This window comes from Ooceraea biroi, chromosome 7 (assembly GCF_003672135.1).
Source record: "Ooceraea biroi isolate clonal line C1 chromosome 7, Obir_v5.4, whole genome shotgun sequence".
NCBI classification, from domain to species: Eukaryota; Metazoa; Arthropoda; class Insecta; order Hymenoptera; family Formicidae; genus Ooceraea; species Ooceraea biroi.
Genome location: NC_039512.1, coordinates 16,265,043 through 16,284,709, shown reverse-complemented (window position 1 = coordinate 16,284,709; position 19,667 = coordinate 16,265,043). Strand labels below are relative to the sequence as shown.

The 19,667-nt window shown below is 46.2% G+C and overlaps 1 protein-coding gene across 1 annotated transcript in view; it reads right to left on the bottom strand.

The window, feature by feature from the left end:
• LOC105282808 (DE-cadherin) overlaps positions 1-19,004 on the bottom strand; it is a 123,242-nt gene extending 104,238 nt beyond the window's left edge. Inside the window, 1 exon segment of the mRNA XM_011345047.3 lies at positions 18,575-19,004. Within this exon segment, the coding sequence (XP_011343349.2) occupies positions 18,575-18,827 (253 nt within the window). The 5' untranslated portion in view covers positions 18,828-19,004.
• Positions 19,005-19,667: the final 663 nt, after the last annotated feature.

Below are 19,667 nucleotides of genomic sequence, written 5' to 3'. Positions count from 1 at the left end.
TCTAGGGCACCTTTCTCGTCACCGCGACTGTATTTTTCCCAAGTGCACGCTCGCACGCGGTAGGAAAGTATGACACGCGAGCAAGCAAACAGGCAAGCAAGGCTACTCGCTGCTGGCTGTCCTGGGAGTGGTAGCCGGGTTCTGGTGCGCTCTGGCGACAAGAGTGCCTGTCAGTTTATATTCCCACTTAGCCATTCTCCCAGGAGTGACTGTTATTCGCGTACGTACGACATCATGGAACGGACTGCAGTAGCTGACCTTCCATTTCCACACGTTAGCCGACAAACGCGAACGGAATTTCCGCTCGCGTGCTACTACCGCACACCGAGCGTCGCGGACGAAAGACGAGTGTTTGTGAGCAACAGTTCGGGAATGCACAAAGGAAAACCGCCATAAGATCTCCTCCTCGAATCGACTTGAATTGAATCGTACAGTAGGAATCGGGCGTGTTGCGCCGAGCCGACGTCGCGCGTCCCTCGCTTTTCCTCGCTGGAAAATAACACTGACACCATCGCATCAAGGAAAGGCACGACGGCGAAGAGGACAGGGCTTTCTATGTATTTATTAAAACCGCAACGGTTAGAGACGGGCGCGTCGTCTGCGCGAATTACCCTCCGTTTCCTCCGACGTCGGCTCCACCGAAGTCGCTTTTGTCGGACGTTAAGTACCCGCGAGCATAATTAATCACATTTCCCGGCCGCCATTCACCCCGCGCGCCAGTCGGGCTCACGATTACGCCCGCGCGAGGCCTATTTCCCCCCGCGAAAGGCGCCGCCAACATCGCTAGGTGAATTTCTCACCGCCGCCGGCGAGCGAGGCGAAGGACGAGGAAAATCCGCAGAGACGAGCGATATTCGAGATTGTATCGCGCAAAGGGGATTCTCATCGCCGGGAGCGTACCACGCGGCGCCGCACCATGATCGCAGCCCGAGCGTGCAACCCAACCGACCAACCGGTAGTCGACTTGTATAATCCAGTTACACCGCTTCAGGACCAGTTTTTCCAACTTTGATTATAAGAGGTCACGAATGCACGGAGAGATCTCTACATATATAGCGCGCCAGTGCCCTCCGCTGCACGCGCGAGTACCCCGAAGTACACACCCCGGTGTTCGCGTTTTATTCACCTGTCGCTTTCCGAGGAATTAATTCGCGAAATCCGCCTAATGAAACTCGTTCGAAGTTCAGGTCCCGAGCGCGACACCAAATTCAACCCTCCTGAATGATGCGAATGAATGAATCGTTAAAGGGCAAAACGCGGGTCGAGATCTCATCATCGCTCGTAAAAAGAATGATACGGAATGCCTGCTCGACATAGAGTCGCAATTTAAGCTTTCAAGGAAATTTGCGAATGCTTCAAGCATCCGAATAATGAAGCTGAAAATTCCACGAATTCTACGAACGTATTCTAGACGACTTTTAAGCGTATTAGACTTTTGCATGCCATGTATTGATGCGAGCGTTTATCTGTATCATTAATCGTGCATACGAATCCGAGCTTTAAGAATGGATGCACGTTGGCGTTATTACAGCACTAAACGTGCAACTGCCATACTTTATTGTCATGTATGCGCGGAGAATATGGGACAAGTACGATTTAACATTGCTGTAAAACTGTATTGTTCATGGCACTAGAGAGCGCTTCTGCTCTTCGTAATATCGTATATTCCACATATCATCCGAAAACAATAAAAATTTAAGATAGCATCAATATTTACGGCGAAACATAATAAAGACACCGCGTGTCATCGAACACATACAAATAGCGCTACTTGTACGTTCTGCAAGAAATCAGCCTTACTTTCCGGACAGACGGTGTAGACATGAGTTAATAGTTCGCGATCGTTCATCTAGAAATCAAATTTTAAAACGACGAGAGAAGAAAGGCGAGCTTCCCGCGACGGTTCGAGAAACGTCAACGAGCTTTAAGAGATTTAAGATCGGCAGGTGAAATAACGAGTTTCTCGATTTTCCTTGGAGCCGAGAGCTCACCCGGCTCGGCTAGTTCGGCTCGGTGAGTTTTCGTTTAAAAGCTGTTGGAGCCGAAGCATGGGGTGGAGGCAGAAAGGAGGGCCAACGCCTGCGTGCCCTTCTTTCCTTCTCGCAAACTTTTTAAATTCCTAGTTACGATGCCAGAGCCTCTTCTCTTAACCGACCCTACCCTCTCGACCAGTCTACGGTTTCATCTCTCGCGCAGTTCCGCGAAAATCTTTCTATTCCACCCCCTCTCTCCCCCTCGCGCTCTCTTTCTCGGACGCTCGCCCAGCTCGTAAGTGTAAAAACGAGTATACTGAGCGATAGCGAATCGCGAGAGGCACGCAACGAGGGGATCCGGTTTTCCTTTCTCATAACTCGGATACATATACACCGTTAAAAATTGTGCGTCCATATGTTAAAATTTTCTTGTGTTGCCATGTTTTGATTACTACTTCAATGTAAAATTAACATACAACTGATATGTTATTACTTTTATAACAATTTTATATGTTACATTAATGTTAACTTCATAACTTAACATTGTGTATGTCTCTTAGAAATGGAATATTATTTGAAATGCTTTTAACACAATAATTTTAAACAATCAACATGTCACAAAGTCAGTTTAACATTCTAAAAGAAGTTAAAGTAAATCTTCAAATAATCATGAACTTTGACATATAAAATAATCAAATTTACTAAAATTAAATGTTTCTATCAAAAATAATTTAAGTTGAAATAATTACTATCATGTGTTAATATAACATAAAAAGTAAATGTTCATATTGTACGAACGAAAATGTTCTATCAACTTTCCTGATGAGTTATTGTAACTTCTCTTCCATGTAGTTTTCAATTACTTTGTATGTTATTTTTACATCACACTTAAAGTTACAATAACAAAAATAAATGTAAAGTATTGTGTTAATTACTTAACATTTCTAGTTTGTCAGGAAGTAACATATGACGAATGAGTTACTTTAACTTAAAATTTAGAGTGGACTTTCTGGGACATGCAAAAAATGTTAAAATTAATATTTTATTTTTTACTGTGTAACGACTACTCGTGCGTTTTCCTCTGCAGTCGGTCTGCAGTGATAGATGTAGGCGATACGATGCAGCAGCTGCCGGCTCTACCGGGTTTTAATAACGTTGACGTCGCGTTTGCTTCTCTGCCGAATGCGCTAAGCCTTCAAGAGTATTAACGCAGAGAGCGGAATTCTGACTGACTGCTGCATGACGCTAAAACGACCGTCGAGCATACGATAATACCGTATGATTTAATTGTTGTTGCTCAGTTTCCAATGTGCACGGTGCACGTTTTAAATACCGTCCGTCAGAATTCACAGACAAGTTACTTCTTTCCAGCACGTCGTAGTATTTAACGATCTAGCTGCAGCAAGGTACTTAAATGAACGGCTCCTTCTTGCCGAGTGCCCTTTACATCTCGATCATCCGCTCCTTGCAGGTTGTACTTTTTGCAGACCAGGAACTTAATACCTATCGAAAGTGGGCTCGCTGGGCCGACGGAGCGTGATGAAAATAGAGCCAACTCGAGATCGGTTCTTAAATTTCAAGAGGCTGAGGTCGATGTTACGAAGCGACAGAGATTCTCCTGCTCTCTCGCTTGCTCTCTGTCTGATCGTTATTCGACTATCCACGAAAAATTCATTAACGTTTATCGACGCAGCGCGAGTGCACGTCGTATCTCCTTTCGCTATTACTTTTTGATCACGCGGGTCGCAATATCGTTTGCCTCTCTTTTTTATCTCTCCTTTCCCTCTCTGTCTTTTTCAGTCTTCTCATCATATACGTTATAGACGGGTATAGACGCCAAGTGAGTTATAGTTGAACCGAGCGCACAGCATCTTCATAAGCGTACAAAGTTTACTCCGAACGGCCGTCTCCCGTGGCGGGCGCCACGGCTAAATATAGTCATCGATATTCCATTCAGACATGCGGTAAAAGAGAAAAGAAGAAAAAGATGAATGGAACGAACGCCGCTCCATGACGGCGCGTCGCGATCGCTGCGTAATGTGGCGGAACGGCCAGAAATTATGGACATGTCAGATAACATTTTTATTCGCGACACATTTGACGGTTCTCAATGTCGCGGACAACCGACGCAGCAAAACGAACGAGCCGGATGAAAGTGGCAGATCGATAAATCAAGCCCTCGATCCAACAGTGAGTAACGATGACTACCATTTCCCGAAAAAAGTACGCCGGGAGGTAGACGTGCGTTACATGCGGGCGAAAATTATTTCCCGCGGCAATAAGGTGCAAACAGCCGGTGAAACACGCGTTTCATTGCTAGCGCGAAACGGACCGATTTCATTCGCTTTGTTCGCCAGCCGATATCCGTACGTAACAAGGAACGGGAACGGAATAAAAATGAAAGAGAGGCGACCAACGGCACCGCCGAGACTACGAATATTCTTTTCGCGACACCGGCGGTCTCTTATCTGTACCTCCTACTCGTGGTGCGTCCCGACTCGCTACGATCTGTACTTAAAATTAGACGAGCGGAAGTGCAGTGTGATGCAACGCGACCGAGACATCGTTGCGCGACAAAATGAGCGCTATCATCACGTTTCCGGTATCCCCATACGCCGAGGTCATAAGCGTCTTCCCGTCGAGACGCCCATAATCCGCCACAGCAGGGACGCGCAAAGCGAGTGTATATAACACAGGATACTCCGTTGAAGGAGAAAAACGAGTTATAATTTAAAAATTTTATAAATCCTGGCAAATAATTCTGTTATAGGATTGATAAGCGCGACAGCGCGACACTTGGCGACTTCATCTTACTGATATATTGGGTCATTAAGTATGAAACTTTACAAATGTAAAAGCGCCATCTTTAACATTTGTTATCTCAAATTTGGCGCCAGACGTCAGTATCAGGTTAGGTTAGTGTGATAGATGTATGTTCGCTCTTCAAATGTCATATTTGTTCGTTCAAATATCTTCATTAGTTTTATTGGTGGATTCTTTTTTATAGAACTATGGAAAAGTCCAAAATTCGTGTGATTTATGAATACGAGTTCCGCCGTGGAACCACAGTGTCGGAGACAGCTCGTAATATCAACGCTGTATTTGGTGAAGGTTCAACTACTAAAGCAACGGTGGGCAATTGGTTCAAAAACTTCAGAGATGGAGATTTCAGCCTCGCTGATGAGCCACGTGGAAGACCAAAGACGAAGGTGGATAATGATCACTTGAGAGCCGTAGTAGAGTCCGATCCATCTCAAAGTACACGTGAATTGGCATCGATATTCAATGTTTCCATACCCACCATATCGGTTCATTTAGCTGCAATTGGTAAGATAAAGAAGTTGGACAAATGGGTCCCGCACGAATTGACCGATGCGCAGCAGGCGCAACGTCTAGAGGCTTCCCTTTCTTTGCTTTCCCGTCACAAAAATGAATCTTTTTGAATCGAATTGTGACCTGCGATGAAAAGTGGACAATCGTAAACGCTCACATCAGTGGTTGAACGCCGATGAACCACCGAGACATCACGCGAAACCCAACATTACACAGAAGAAGCTTATGGTGACTGTTTGGTGGTCCAGGTCAGGTGTTATCTACTACAACTTTATGAAACCTGGTACATCGATAACGGCTGAAGTATATTGCAAGCAACTGGACGAAATGATGCAACAACTTGCTATTAAACAACCGAAATTGGTCAACCGGTCAATGCCAATCCTGTTGCATGATAATGCTCGACCGCACACTGCACGACTGACCGTGGCAAAGCTACAGGAGTTGGAATTGGAAACTCTCCGTCATCCACCATATTCAGCAGATCTATCACCTACCGACTATCACTTCTTCCGGAATTTGGACAACTTGTTGGTGGGAAAATTCTTCAATTCTCAACAGGCAGTCGAAACAGCCTTCCGCGACTTCATCGATTCCCGTACTCCTGGCTTCTATAGTAGAGGCATAGACCAACTACCACTAAAATGGTAGAAGTGTATAGATAACATGGGCGCATACTTCGATTGAAAATAAATCATGTCCATGTGCCAAAAAATGCAAAAGTTTATGTTCTATTTGTAAAGTTTCATACTTAATGACCCAATATTAAGAGACCGAAAGGACGATAGCTGTTATTCATTCTAGCCGATTAACATCGAGACTTACCGTGGGCAATGATTTGTAAAATGGAGTTAACGTGAGAGAGAAGTGCCCAGTGTTGATGTCACATGATGAACGTCACGAATAAACGTAATGAACGTGAATTTTTCGCTATTGAATCCTCGAGAATTTTCATTCCTCATTCTTGAAGAGTTGCTTTTATTAGTATAAAGCAAAATAGAACAAAGTTCGCGCAATTTCTCTCTTCTAACAGGTTTCAGTCTTTGCCGTTCTTTCGTTTCCTCTTTGAAGCAAGGAGAGGTCTGCAGACCTGTATTCAGACCCGACAACAACGGTGAGATATTCCGTCTGTATCTTGTAATTAAAGCGTCACGATCGAAAAACTATTTACGCGCTGCCTTGGATTCCGGAAGCGCCTGCGTTACTACTAGCGAAGAACGGTAAATTAAACGTGGCATGGCGTACCATAAGTTGCTAATTCAAGCACCGGCAGACGAGAGCTTGGAAAGGCAATTTCGCTTTTCTCTCTCTCTCTCTCTCGTGTCTCAGTAGTCGCGGCTAATTAGAAGTGCGAACGCAAGAGTGCATATTGCATGCAGCCGGCGTTGTTATAGTCAAACTTCCTGTGACGATGAGAATTCGACTGAAATGTCAGCGCCTTCGTTATTTCAGTTTTAAGGCGAGAAAAAATGCAAAGTAATATGCTGAATATTTCCGGGAATTCCGGCGATATCGGTGTCCTCATTGTGGAATGCAATATTCCGGTTAATTGTAATATCGCGCAAAGGAAACACGGCGGCCAAATCATTATGCCGGAAGAAACGTTATACTGACGGACAGAAAAAAAGAGAAAAAAGAATCAGCGCGATGAGCGACGAGCCGAAATTTGCATAGACGACTGTTTCATTTGCAGCAATTTACAATTTTGTCCGATTATCGCCGTCAAAGATCTCACGTAACGGCAATTACAGAGATTTCCCTCCCCTTCTGCGACGCTATCAGCCAACGTGCAAGTAAAAGTGGAAAAGGGACGGAAGCGGGTAGAAAAAGGACAAAACTCGGTAGAACAGCTAAGCGACAATAATTAAAGCCTCCTATAAATTCGCATCAAACAGCGAAATTTGCGAACGAATGCCGGACTGTTCGCAGCGAAAATTTACACCAGATCTTACTGCTATCGTAGCTTTTTACTTTGCGCACGAGTATTCAGTTTCCTATTATACGTACTGTCACGATGTTACCGCGGTATCGGGATGAACAATGATTCCTCGTGCAATTCCATACGCAATTATCATCAATCATCTCTTTTATCGCAGTATTGCAAAAATGCATATTAAATGCGAGCGATATCAATTTCTCGACCGCCACCGATGAGGATATTCTCCTCCGGATGCATCGATTATGCATTCGGCTTAAGGATAATATTCGGAGGGGCAAGTAGCGCGTGCTCAGAAAATCCGCACGCAAATCACTCATCTGTCCACGCGTGTCACTGGCCTCGTACATCATCAATGACTGACAGTCGGTCGCGGGGACGATTTTCGAATGCAAATGTATTTCGGCCGCAATCGGACGTACGTCAGCATCGCTTTCGGGCGGCCATCTCTGACGAACGATCGCTGGTTTCTAAACTCCGCGTCGCGGCCGCCAAATTCAGCCAATTAGAACGGATTCGACGATAATGGTCGCGACATGAATTACCGCCGCATGGGAGACCGAGGGTCTCCTAACGTTACCGCGCGCGCGTACGCCGGCGCCAATGTCTCCCCATCAATTTGCCACTCGCGGGGGCTGTGTGCCGGGCGCGTTTGTGTATTGCGGATTTTCGCGGGATATCGACGACAAGACCCAGCAGCGCAAACGCATCCGCGGTGACGTTAAAACGCGCGCGCGGTGATCGCCGGTTGGCTCGCTGTAAATTTTCACGGCGCGGGAATCAACACGATTAACCGAGTAAACTGGAGACGCGGTGCACCGAGCAGTTAATCGCTGACCCGACGTAAACGGGGTTTCAGTTACGCTTTTCGCGCGGTATTATACGCTTTGGTTGTATCACGTGGACGTTCGCGCGCCGCGCGAAACGCGAACGTTCCGCGCGGCGGTTTGCCAGCTCGGCTAGATACCTTGGGCGTGCGTGCGCGATTTATTCGAGCTTCGATGAACCCCCCGTTGCATGTGCTTATGCGTCTCGCTTCGTCAAACGCGTGATGAAACGTAACGCCAGCGGTATTCGCGGCTTCCTCCACGACGGTGACGACGACCGCCGCACTGGCTACCCAGAAAACACGGGGGCGAAGGCGTATCGTTTGCACGATCGTAAAGCCAGCGCGATAATAAACGTCGAAAGTAGCCCGTGTGCTACGCGAGTAAAAAGAAAATAATAAAGTTTTTATCACGAACGTGCAGATGCTGCCGTTACACGTGAACTTTATACTTCATTATACGTGTCCACTTTATTTTTCATGGTCGATCGTGTACATGCAATTTTCACGAGTTTCAGACACGTTGAATCGCGACAAAAGAGCAAAAGAAAGATTTGGAGCAGAACGAGAGCGAACGATCGTGTCGCTCGCACGTGTTCGAGCATGCCGATTCTTCTTTGAGCGTCGTAATTATATTAAACTGTCGGCGGGTCTCGAGACGTGCGGCTACGTTACTGTCCAATTCCACGTGAAGTCACGAGAGCACGTTACACGTCGTACAAGGCTGAATCACCCGAGTGCTCCCGCCCGTCTCTCGTCTCACTCGGTTTCCCCCGGTCTCGCCAGAGATACCTCGGAAGCCCGAGAGCCGTCTTGGCGACACTCGGCGCAAGAGGGCCCAGAAATGGAGATAGCGGCACGAAACGGGGTGCGGAACGAAAAAAAAGAAAAGAGATAAATATTTCATGCCACGACCCGAAGCTCCCAACTAAATTCTCGACAATCGGACCTTTCCTTTTTTCCGCTATTTGCCCCGTGCTTCAAGCCGTTGCGAAAACTTGTCGAGCTACTTTAGTCCATTTTTAGTTTCTCCGTGCACAGATGCTCGTTCCGGAATGACGGCAAGAACGAGGAGGGAACGAAAAAGAAAAACAAAATCCCCAGGTTCCTCCCGCTTTTTTTCTCCGGCAAGTTTTCGCTCGAGTACTTTGTTTCTCGTGCGAGTGAACGAGCGAGCGGGCTCGTCCGTCGCGTCATTCGGGACGTCGGGCCGACTAAACTCGCGGTAATTGAAAGAGATAGCGCGATCTATCTTCCTCGTAAAAAATCAATCTTAACGACCCCGAGGAGGGTACGCGTTTTCCTCGAAACAGTGGGGAAACCCGACTTATAAATCATTCGCGCGCCCGTAACGCTCTCACGCCGTAGGTAAATTCCATTACCAGCCGCCGAGCTGGCCGGAGGTCTCATAAACTTTTGCCGCGCGTATAAAACTTGACGGATGCCATTTTTCCACATCGCGCATTACCCCCGCGCGATGGTTCAAGTTCCCCGTACGTTCGCCGAAAGACATGTTTACCGTGTATACCGTATGTACCGTGGCGCGAACCGTCACGTATATTCACGGGTATTTCACGACTATGTAGCCCGAGAGAGATCGATACGCGGGACCGTCCGAGGGAACGGTTCTTACCGTTTTTCTGTTATACGACCGGAAACCGAGGTGAGAAAGGAGAGGGAAAGAAAAGAAAGGAAGCCGGTGAAGGCGACGACGGTTGCAGCCGTCTGCATCACCTTAGATACGCTATCGACAGACTGCTTATCTCGCGAGATTACGCGGAATCGAAGACGGGATCGGCCTCGCCGGAACTCGCCCGTTTATGTCCCCGTGGAAAACCGCAGAATTCCGACTCAAAGACGATCCGGAATGGACGAGGCGCAGTGGAGTCGCTCCCGCGGGGCCTTGCGACGACTCGAGACGCTCCTGCGGTCGAGAAGTCTATCGTCCGCAGTTACACGTTCCGTGACCAGCGTTTCTCAACGCGATGCAGCCTCGCGCAACATCGCGCAAGACCCGTGCGTCAGGTACTCAACATCGGACACGAGTTGCGCGAAATTCGACTTGACGGAACGGAACAATTCTGTCATCTTTAAAGATCGACGACGATTCAATTAGACTCAAGTTACAAAAAAATTACGTTCGATGGAGTTGAGCTAACTAAATGTGACACTGGAGTGACGAAGCAAACTGACGCGAACTTTAACTGGATAAAAAGTATACGTACAAAAGCGACGTGTTATGTATTTTACCCGTGAATGAGTACTTCCAACTTCTGCTTGATGAACGAAACGAGTTGAGCACGAAAAAGATCAAAAATATTATTTCAAATTGCAGAAATTCGTTCACGCGTAAAACGTGACATTTAAACTCTAACGGAGAACAGCTGGGGCGTGCAAAAAGCTAATAATCAGCTAACGAAGCCAACACACAGTCGCATTACAATGCCGGGAGGACTAAACGCTTCACGAGTGCCGTAATATGTGGCATTAATTTCGCGATCCCCGCCATGTCAAGAGCAAGGTGCCGCTTCTACGAGGACGAGTGTTTAAGCCACTTACGGCGCGCGGAAACTGAAGGTACCGGCACCATTTGCCGGTACGTTTTGCGGTGGGTTTTGCACGAGAAAATCATCGATACATTTGCGCAGAGGCTAAGTAGACTCGCGCCGAGCGTCGATGACGAAAAACTGCATGACTTTTTCTCGTAAGCAAATATAAAGAGTAAGTTTTGCGCGCGCGAACGAAATTAAATATATTTATAATTTTCAATATTAAATAAAATGGAGCAGAAAAGAAATGTGTGAACGATCATTATTCTTCTTTGAGCAACGTATTATGTTATATATTGGGTCATTAAGTATGAAACTTTACAAATAGAACATAAACTTTTGCATTTTTTGGCACATGGACATGATTTATTTTCAATCGAAGTATGCGCCCATGTTATCTATACACTTCTGCCATTTTAGTGGTAGTTGGTCTATGCCTCTACTATAGAAGCCAGGAGTACGGGAATCGATGAAGTCGCGGAAGGCTGTTTCGACTGCCTGTTGAGAATTGAAGAATTTTCCCACCAACAAGTTGTCCAAATTCCGGAAGAAGTGATAGTCGGTAGGTGATAGATCTGCTGAATATGGTGGATGACGGAGAGTTTCCAATTCCAACTCCTGTAGCTTTGCCACGGTCAGTCGTGCAGTGTGCGGTCGAGCATTATCATGCAACAGGATTGGCGTTGACCGATTGACCAATTTCGGTTGTTTAATAGCAAGTTGTTGCATCATTTCGTCCAGTTGCTTGCAATATACTTCAGCCGTTATCGATGTACCAGGTTTCATAAAGTTGTAGTAGATAACACCTGACCTGGACCACCAAACAGTCACCATAAGCTTCTTCTGTGTAATGTTGGGTTTCGCGTGATGTCTCGGTGGTTCATCGGCGTTCAACCACTGATGTGAGCGTTTACGATTGTCCACTTTTCATCGCAGGTCACAATTCGATTCAAAAAGATTCATTTTTGTGACGGGAAAGCAAAGAAAGGGAAGCCTCTAGACGTTGCGCCTGCTGCGCATCGGTCAATTCGTGCGGGACCCATTTGTCCAACTTCTTTATCTTACCAATTGCAGCTAAATGAACCGATATGGTGGGTATGGAAACATTGAATATCGATGCCAATTCACGTGTACTTTGAGATGGATCGGACTCTACTACGGCTCTCAAGTGATCATTATCCACCTTCGTCTTTGGTCTTCCACGTGGCTCATCAGCGAGGCTGAAATCTCCATCTCTGAAGTTTTTGAACCAATTGCCCACCGTTGCTTTAGTAGTTGAACCTTTACCAAATACAGCGTTGATATTACGAGCTGTCTCCGACACTGTGGTTCCACGGCGGAACTCGTATTCATAAATCACACGAATTTTGGACTTTTCCATAGTTCTATAAAAAAGAATCCACCAATAAAACTAATGAAGATATTTGAACGAACAAATATGACATTTGAAGAGCGAACATACATCTATCACACTAACCTAACCTGATACTGACGTCTGGCGCCAAATTTGAGATAACAAATGTTAAAGATGGCGCTTTTACATTTGTAAAGTTTCATACTTAATGACCCAATATATACTATCGGACTTTATTATACTAAAAACTGTATTAAAATCTGTTAAAAATAGTTGGGTTCAAGCAATATTCAAAACGAATCCTGGCATGCATTGATATCGCTTAGATTCAACCGTGGCTTGAATTCTGGCGTGATTTTTTCCTTTTCATATTACGCAGGAGGTGAGACCGCAACCCGCAAAAAGAGACGACGAAAACTGCTGATCCAAACGTATTCTTGGCGCATTCTTGCCCCAAACATCTCTAGTCTCACAAGGGCAGTCTTAGTCTTAAGCTGATCGTTGAGAAACACTGTCTTACACACGCTGCACCTACAACAAACGGCCGGCGACCCCACAGGCGCTCTTTGTCCTCTCGACTCCTCTTTGCCTCTCCCTCGCCGTTCAGGCCAGCAGCCTCTCTTTTCTGCCTTTGTCCCACCTCACTCTTACTATTTCTTTCAACAATCGCACGCCAGTACCTTCAACCTCGTTCGACGGTACGAATCGGCATTCCAAACTAAAATCGCATTCAGACTATTCCGGGAAAAAATATCACTTCCCTGATGAATTCTTTAACAACAACGGAAACAACAATTTCGATCTCGCAATCGACTTTTTAACTTTTAATGCACTTTTAATAGTCGAGAGCGTAGAACAGTCGAACAGCCCTTTGTCTCTTTATCTATAATATAATCGTCTCTCTTAATCTAAAGTATAATTGTCTCTCTTAAAAGAGGTCCACCCAACGCGAGTCCGACGATTGAAACATTTTTATTCCCTTGATACCTGAAGGACGCGCGCTCGGCGCATATTTCGTTGCGCCAAGTGCAAACGAGCCGAAAGGAAACACGGATGATATTTCTGATCCTCAATATAGCGGGGAAGGTTGGTCGAGAGATCCGCTGTAGACAACGGAAATCTATCCGAGAGACAGAAAGAGATAGAGAAGGCAGAGAGGGAGAGGGGAGCAATTCGTGCACGGTGAAGGCAGTTAATAACGCAAGCGCTATGTACGGCCCGTACGATACGGTTACAGCGCTTAATTGAATTTTCCTCGACTGACGTTCGGCTGATTTTGGTTAACTACGCGAAACTAAAATACCAACCACGAGCAAGGCCATGACGCCTGTTTGCGTCAGGTACGCCACTGTGCGAACCAGGACGGCGAGAGGGCCTTATTTCCCTGTTTCGAAAATGGGGAGATCCGCTTCTCTCCCGATGATTCAACGCGGGACGTGACTAACCATCCCGTGCTGTCTCATCGGCGGTAGATGAGGCACGCGGGAAGCGGAACCCATTAAATTCGCGGAATATTTCGCGGAACAATCGCGGTCCTCGGTCCCGGGACCCGTCTCCGCGGTCGCCGCTCTCATTCCCGACTGGCCAATTAAATCAGCATATTCGCGCGTTAAGATCGACCCGAAATCCTGCGAGGAATCTTAAACCGCCGATCCGCGGACGATTTATTTAACCGAGAGAACGGTGCAATTTAGCGGTTGTCGCGTTCCATTGCCGACAGAAACAGAGCACGAACATAAAACTTGTTTCGTACTTAAATAACTTATGGAAAAACGTCGCAACGGTAATTGAAAAAATTACTCGTGGCATACAGCGCGAATAGAACTCTTTCAACTATCATGACGACGCTCTAAATACCAGCGTTGAAACATTTGAATTATCAATGCGAGTATAAAATATAAATCGTCCCAATTTCAACTACTTTCTGAAATAATACCAAAGGACGACAGATATGAATATCGTTTTGAGCGCGCGAATTCATCTTCGCGAGGATCTACGCGACACCATTTTCCAAGTCAGCCCGAACTTCCAACCGCGTGATTTCCATGCCCCCGGGATTCACACGGAGTAAGCGACTTTGGTGTACCCTAAAATATGGCCGAGTCCGCGAGATTGGTCGAAAAGTACGCGCCGCTCTCCCTTCCTCTTCCGGTCGACAGGCCAGCAGTCGCTCGGACCACGACTGACTAACGTGATTCTAGAACCAGCCGAGCGTTTCCTCGCTATCTGCATAATCCTCGTCGGACTGTACACTTGTTTACGTCCCTCACGTACCAACATTTGCAATTTCCAACCGGCTAACAACGAAGTAAACACATTTATCCCTACAAAGACACTTTTAACAATTTTTTTTAAATAATATCCCACGCTCACTTTATAGCGATACAAATAACAAAAATTAAGCGTTAAAACTTTTTGCGATGTCATAAATATACTTTGTGATGTTACTTGTACGAGAACATTTCTTTCTGTGCAGAATAAGATCTAGCATGCTCAGGTAATTTGCGCTTATATTTTTATCATTCTTGTTGAGAAAACAGTAAATTTACATTTTTTTGCCCATTTTGTTCCTTTTAAAGAATAATGCAAAATATCTACATTCATGTTTCACAACGCGCTTATACTTGCTGCACGATGCCATGAATAGGGTTCAATGGAAGTCATTGGCACGATGAAAGAATGCATGAGAGAGATTTGAATACAAATTCAAAAGCGCTCGCTTTTGAAACAAAGTTCAGAGAACATGGAGGAATCCAAAGATCCGCTTCGACAACCTCGAAATTACCTATGCATCTATATCCGGAGATCACACAAAGGCAAAAGATCGCGTTCGTACCTTATGCAAAACGATACCCGAGCCTGATTGGCTGAATGAAGACGTTCTCGGATGGATCCCGCGTCAATTAATATCAATAAAAGTAATACCGATCCAGACGGGCAGTGATCGCAGAATGTTCGAGCATGCTCGGTGGAAGGGATATGATCGTGCGTGTATCACTTTCAATTCGCTCGTAAGTGTACGAAATATGAAACCGATAATTTCTCTGGCGGGCAATGAGATGTATAACGAGATGCGGAATCCTTAATTTGATCGATAAAAACAAAATATGTAAGACCGACGATAAATTTGAATAACAACATGGTAATTGTCTAGCAGATTGGGTAATTTCACGGACCCGCTTAACAGCTTCTCTGTTTTGAATATTAATTCTACGTACAATCCAATATTGCAGTAAATAGAGGAAACCACACGACATATCCTGCGTTATGCGTCGTTATCGCAGAAAATTGTAGGTGAAATGTACGCGTGTGGACAGATGATATACAGGATGTCCTGCCCGAGTTATCTTTTCCCATCAATCTTCTATTGGCTCCATTGGGAATCGATATTATTCTAACGAAGATACCGAGGGCTCTCTCTCTCTTTCTCTCTCGCTGTTTTTTATATTTATAGAAATAAATATAATTTATAAATACAGTTGAGTGCAGGGAAATTGAAAATTTATTTTTAAAAATGAGATAAATAGAATGTTGTTTCTCTAAGCTTCAGATCAATTTTATCTAGACAGATCGCGACACAAAGATTAACTAAAAGATATCTATATTGAAAAATGAAGGTTTGTGACTTCTGATGATGGTTTCTGTCGAGATTTGTGCTAAGAAAAATTGACTTTAGATCGAGCAAGGAATCCGCGGATGAAAGATGGTCCAGGAAGGGAAATCCTCCACGCTTTATGTCTTTCGATGAGGTGTTGCCGCAAATCGGAGTCACGCATGTGAGGACAAAGACAACTGGAATACCCTTCAAGGATTACGACGCGGGTACGGCCGTAGCTTGGGGGACAATAAAACCACACAGTACAAGACCTGGAGTCCTGAGAACCCTCCTTCGTCGTTACTCCACACCCGCACCACGCGCGCCACCGAATCGTTTACGATGCTTCTCAGCGGTTCCGGCGAAAGAAAGGCCGTTTGGCTCCGCTTTTACGACCCGGCACGTCCTAACTTTTATCCAATTACCAATTTTGCCAATCGCCCCACCAAAATTTCCGTCCGGGAGATACGCGCGCGTGACGATCCAAATCGCTGCCCAAATCGGCGCAATTTACAATACTCGCCACGGAGATCGATAATGCTCGCAATTCACATTTCTTCTCTCTTCGCTTTTATGCTCCGTTCGCAACCCTCGCATCCCTTCGTTCTTTTAATCCTTGTGTTCAACATCAGAATTCACAAAAGTTCTTCTGGGAAGAAACGTGAAATACAGTTTAACATTCTCCTAACCATTTTTTAAAAAATCTAATTTTCAGTACATTGAAAAACTGCAATTTTTGTATATTTTCTGTGCAGTACATGAGTTTTGTTTAAAAGCGTAGCTTGTGCATGGAAATGTTCGAAATATTACGAAATATTACTAAAACAATCGGTAAAGTATTATCAGATCGTACCAAATAATAGTATAAATTGCAAATTTTTAATAAAAAGTTTTCTAGAAATTGCTAAAACTTTATCCCTTTTATCCCATATTATTTCACAAGTCGTATCACGACTCTTGTGCAAGAAGCTAATTAGATGCCGGCATATTACTAGCTCACGATCGTCCTGAGGCAGGCCGTTTTCGTACACACGCGCAGTTCGTTAGGCGACAAGTTGACGAAAGTCGAGAACACCTTACGCTGCATCGCGATTCCTCGGATTACCGTGACTTGCATCAATATGCCACGCTCTTGTCGGCAAACATTGTACGCATTAGGCGTGTCGGCTAAACTAATTCCGCGCTCGAAGACTTCGGCGAGGGTCGAAAGACGCACGTACGCTCGAGTACGTCCTTTCTTTGCCTCGCCCCTCGTGATACGTGCCGCGATAATACGTATCGCGTCACCTGGTCGACGGAAAGCCACCTCGTTAAAACGAGAGAGACATCGAGCACCACGTCATCGAGCGTGTCATCGAGAAGAGCATCCATGTTTAAACTCTTCGGACGCTTTTTCCCCTTACGGATGAATAAGCGGCGACTGCGCGAATTTAACTCGATATCGCGATACTGCGGAGTTTAATTCGCAATATCGAACGTCAATAATACTCTCGTTTAATACCACATTCGCCACAATGTTCGAAATAAGCATAATGCGCTTACACGCGACTCCAACTAAATGCAAAACGGTTCTTGGAAAATTAACTCTTTGTATCCCAGCTTTTTTATCATTCTCGTTCTCATAGACATAAATTAGGACTTTGCATGATCGCGTTTCACGTGCAGTTACTACTCACGAGCATTTACGGGCATTCGCCATTTCTTACGCTCGTCAAAAAGCGGTACAAATAATCTCGTAATGATCGATTCTCCTACAGACAGTTCTCCGCTCAAATTAATAGCCAAAATTGCACAGCCGAAATTAGTAACTGTTCCCCGACGTTTATCGATCGCTTCTCCGGAATCGTGACAGGAAAGTTTTTCATGAACCTACATTTCCAGTGTCACGTGCAACCGAAACAACGTTATTCGTCCGAGCGCGTCTTCTTCGAGTACAAATCGTCTGGCAGCCGACTGCTAGTTTGGAGGGAAATTTTCTGCCTAGCTTGTGCAACACGGAATTTTTCTGGTAATTTCTGACTTTAAGGCTTTCTAGTAATTTCACTATCTTACTTCTCGCGTGTAAACCTTTACGGTGTTTACAGCGCGAGGCGCAAGTCTTTATTAATGAAATTGCTTAGCGAGTTGAACGGAGATCGGAAATAAAGCGGAGAACAGGGAATAATGTTTATAATAATCGCTTAATGAATTTACTATTATGAAAAACAATTTTAAATCTGTACGCGGTATCGGGAAAATAACCGTTAACACCGCATCGTGCGCGATTACAAAGAACCATTAACGCGGAAGCGGCTGCAAATAACGATCCGCGATCCCTCGAGGCACAAATCGCGGTAACATCGAATTAAAGAAGAATTTCGTACGTGTCTATAACATTAAATACTAAATTCAGGACATTTATACAAAGATTCAAGAAATTAAAAAGGAAGAATCGTATAAATTATTAATTTAAAAAGAAAGTTAAATTATCAGCTTTCCAAGTGCATCATTGTTAATTAATCCCAGAATTGTCCGATGACCCACGAATCGCGAGGAACAGACGCCGGTTAAACATCGCGTACGCATTTCTTATTGCATTTCCGAAAGTTACGACCGAGCGATAGCGACGCGAGCTTGGGCACGGTGGACATCCATGGCGTCCGCCATGCTTGCAACGCTCTTGCTCTCGCGAGCAAGGTGCACACCTAGACGGACCGATTCCATCGTGGTACGTTCCGCGCTCCCTCGTCTTCCGACGTGTCGGCGCAACGACGAGAAGAGGGAGCAGTGCGGTGGTGCGTGCTCCGTTTCAGCGGATCGCGGCCGGCTCGTAGGTCCCAGCGGACGCGGCCCCGAGGCCCCCTCCCCTCCCCTCCCCTCCCCTCCCCCGCCGCCGCGGGGCCCGTCCACTAACACGCGCGCGCGTCGCGCCCGCGCATGCGCGGTGAGCACGGATTCAAACACACCAACGTACACCGACGCGTCCGTAGCATGCGCGCGTAACCTCGACGAAGATACATTCCACTCACCAAGAGTTCCGCAGAGCAGCACGCAAGCGACGAAGGCAGCGATCGGCGCGACGAGAGGCCGGGGCCCCGCCCCGGGCCTCGCCACGCGTCCTCCCATCATCGTCGACGGTTTTTCCCCGTCCCCCTCCACCCCCTCGTCCTTCGGTGGTTCTCGTCCCGCGGGTCGGTGATGCCCTCTCCTTTGTCCCGCACTCGACGCGCTCGCACCGTCCAAGCTCCCTCGGTCCGCGCGCTCAGTTTCAACGGTCACCATACACCATTCGCGCACATGCCTCTCGTCGTGTTTCTCGTTCCTCCGTTGGATCCGCGCGAAATCGGACGCACCGTACACTCGCGCGCGCGTAACTCCGGCTCTCGATGCGCCGACGCCGCGGCGTACGCTGCCGCGAACGATCACGACAGCGGAAGACCGACACCGTGCGAACGCGCCTGCCCGACTGAACGCTCAACACGGCGCGGAGCCGCTTCGCCCTCCCCGTGCGCTCGCTCGCTCGCTCGCCTGCCTGGAATCCCCCCCTCCGCCCGTAGCCGTGCCGTGAGCGCGCGTACCCCCACCCCACCCGCTTCGCTCGCTCTCCCGCGCCAAGCCTGCTACCAACCCCTCCCCACCGACTGCAAACAGGGATCTCCCCACCCGGCCATGCTACTTGTTGATCTTCGTCCAGGGACGAGCGACCGCGTGCCAAGTTCCCGTTCCTCCGTACCTAGAAAATAAAAAAAACAGTAAGCATGAAGCGCGTTTGTTTACAGACGAGCTCGGTTATGTTGTACGGGACGCAATCGTGTATGTCGTGACTAGAGTCCTAAATAATCAGAGAAGCGCAATCGGCGTCTCACTTGCTGATTGGCTGACCGCCATGTTGAGCCCGTAATACATTCTGTTGGGAAACTAACTGCGATCGGCGTACAGAAATGTTTATACTTAGAGATGCTGAAATATTCTCAAAATTCTCATCCAGTTATTTCTGAAAAATTATTTTCTCAATATTTTTCAGAAATGACTGGATGAGAATTTTCAGTATCTCTATGTATGAAAATTTATAAAACATAATAAAAAGTAATGATTTTTCAAATTGTTTTAGATTTTCTGATT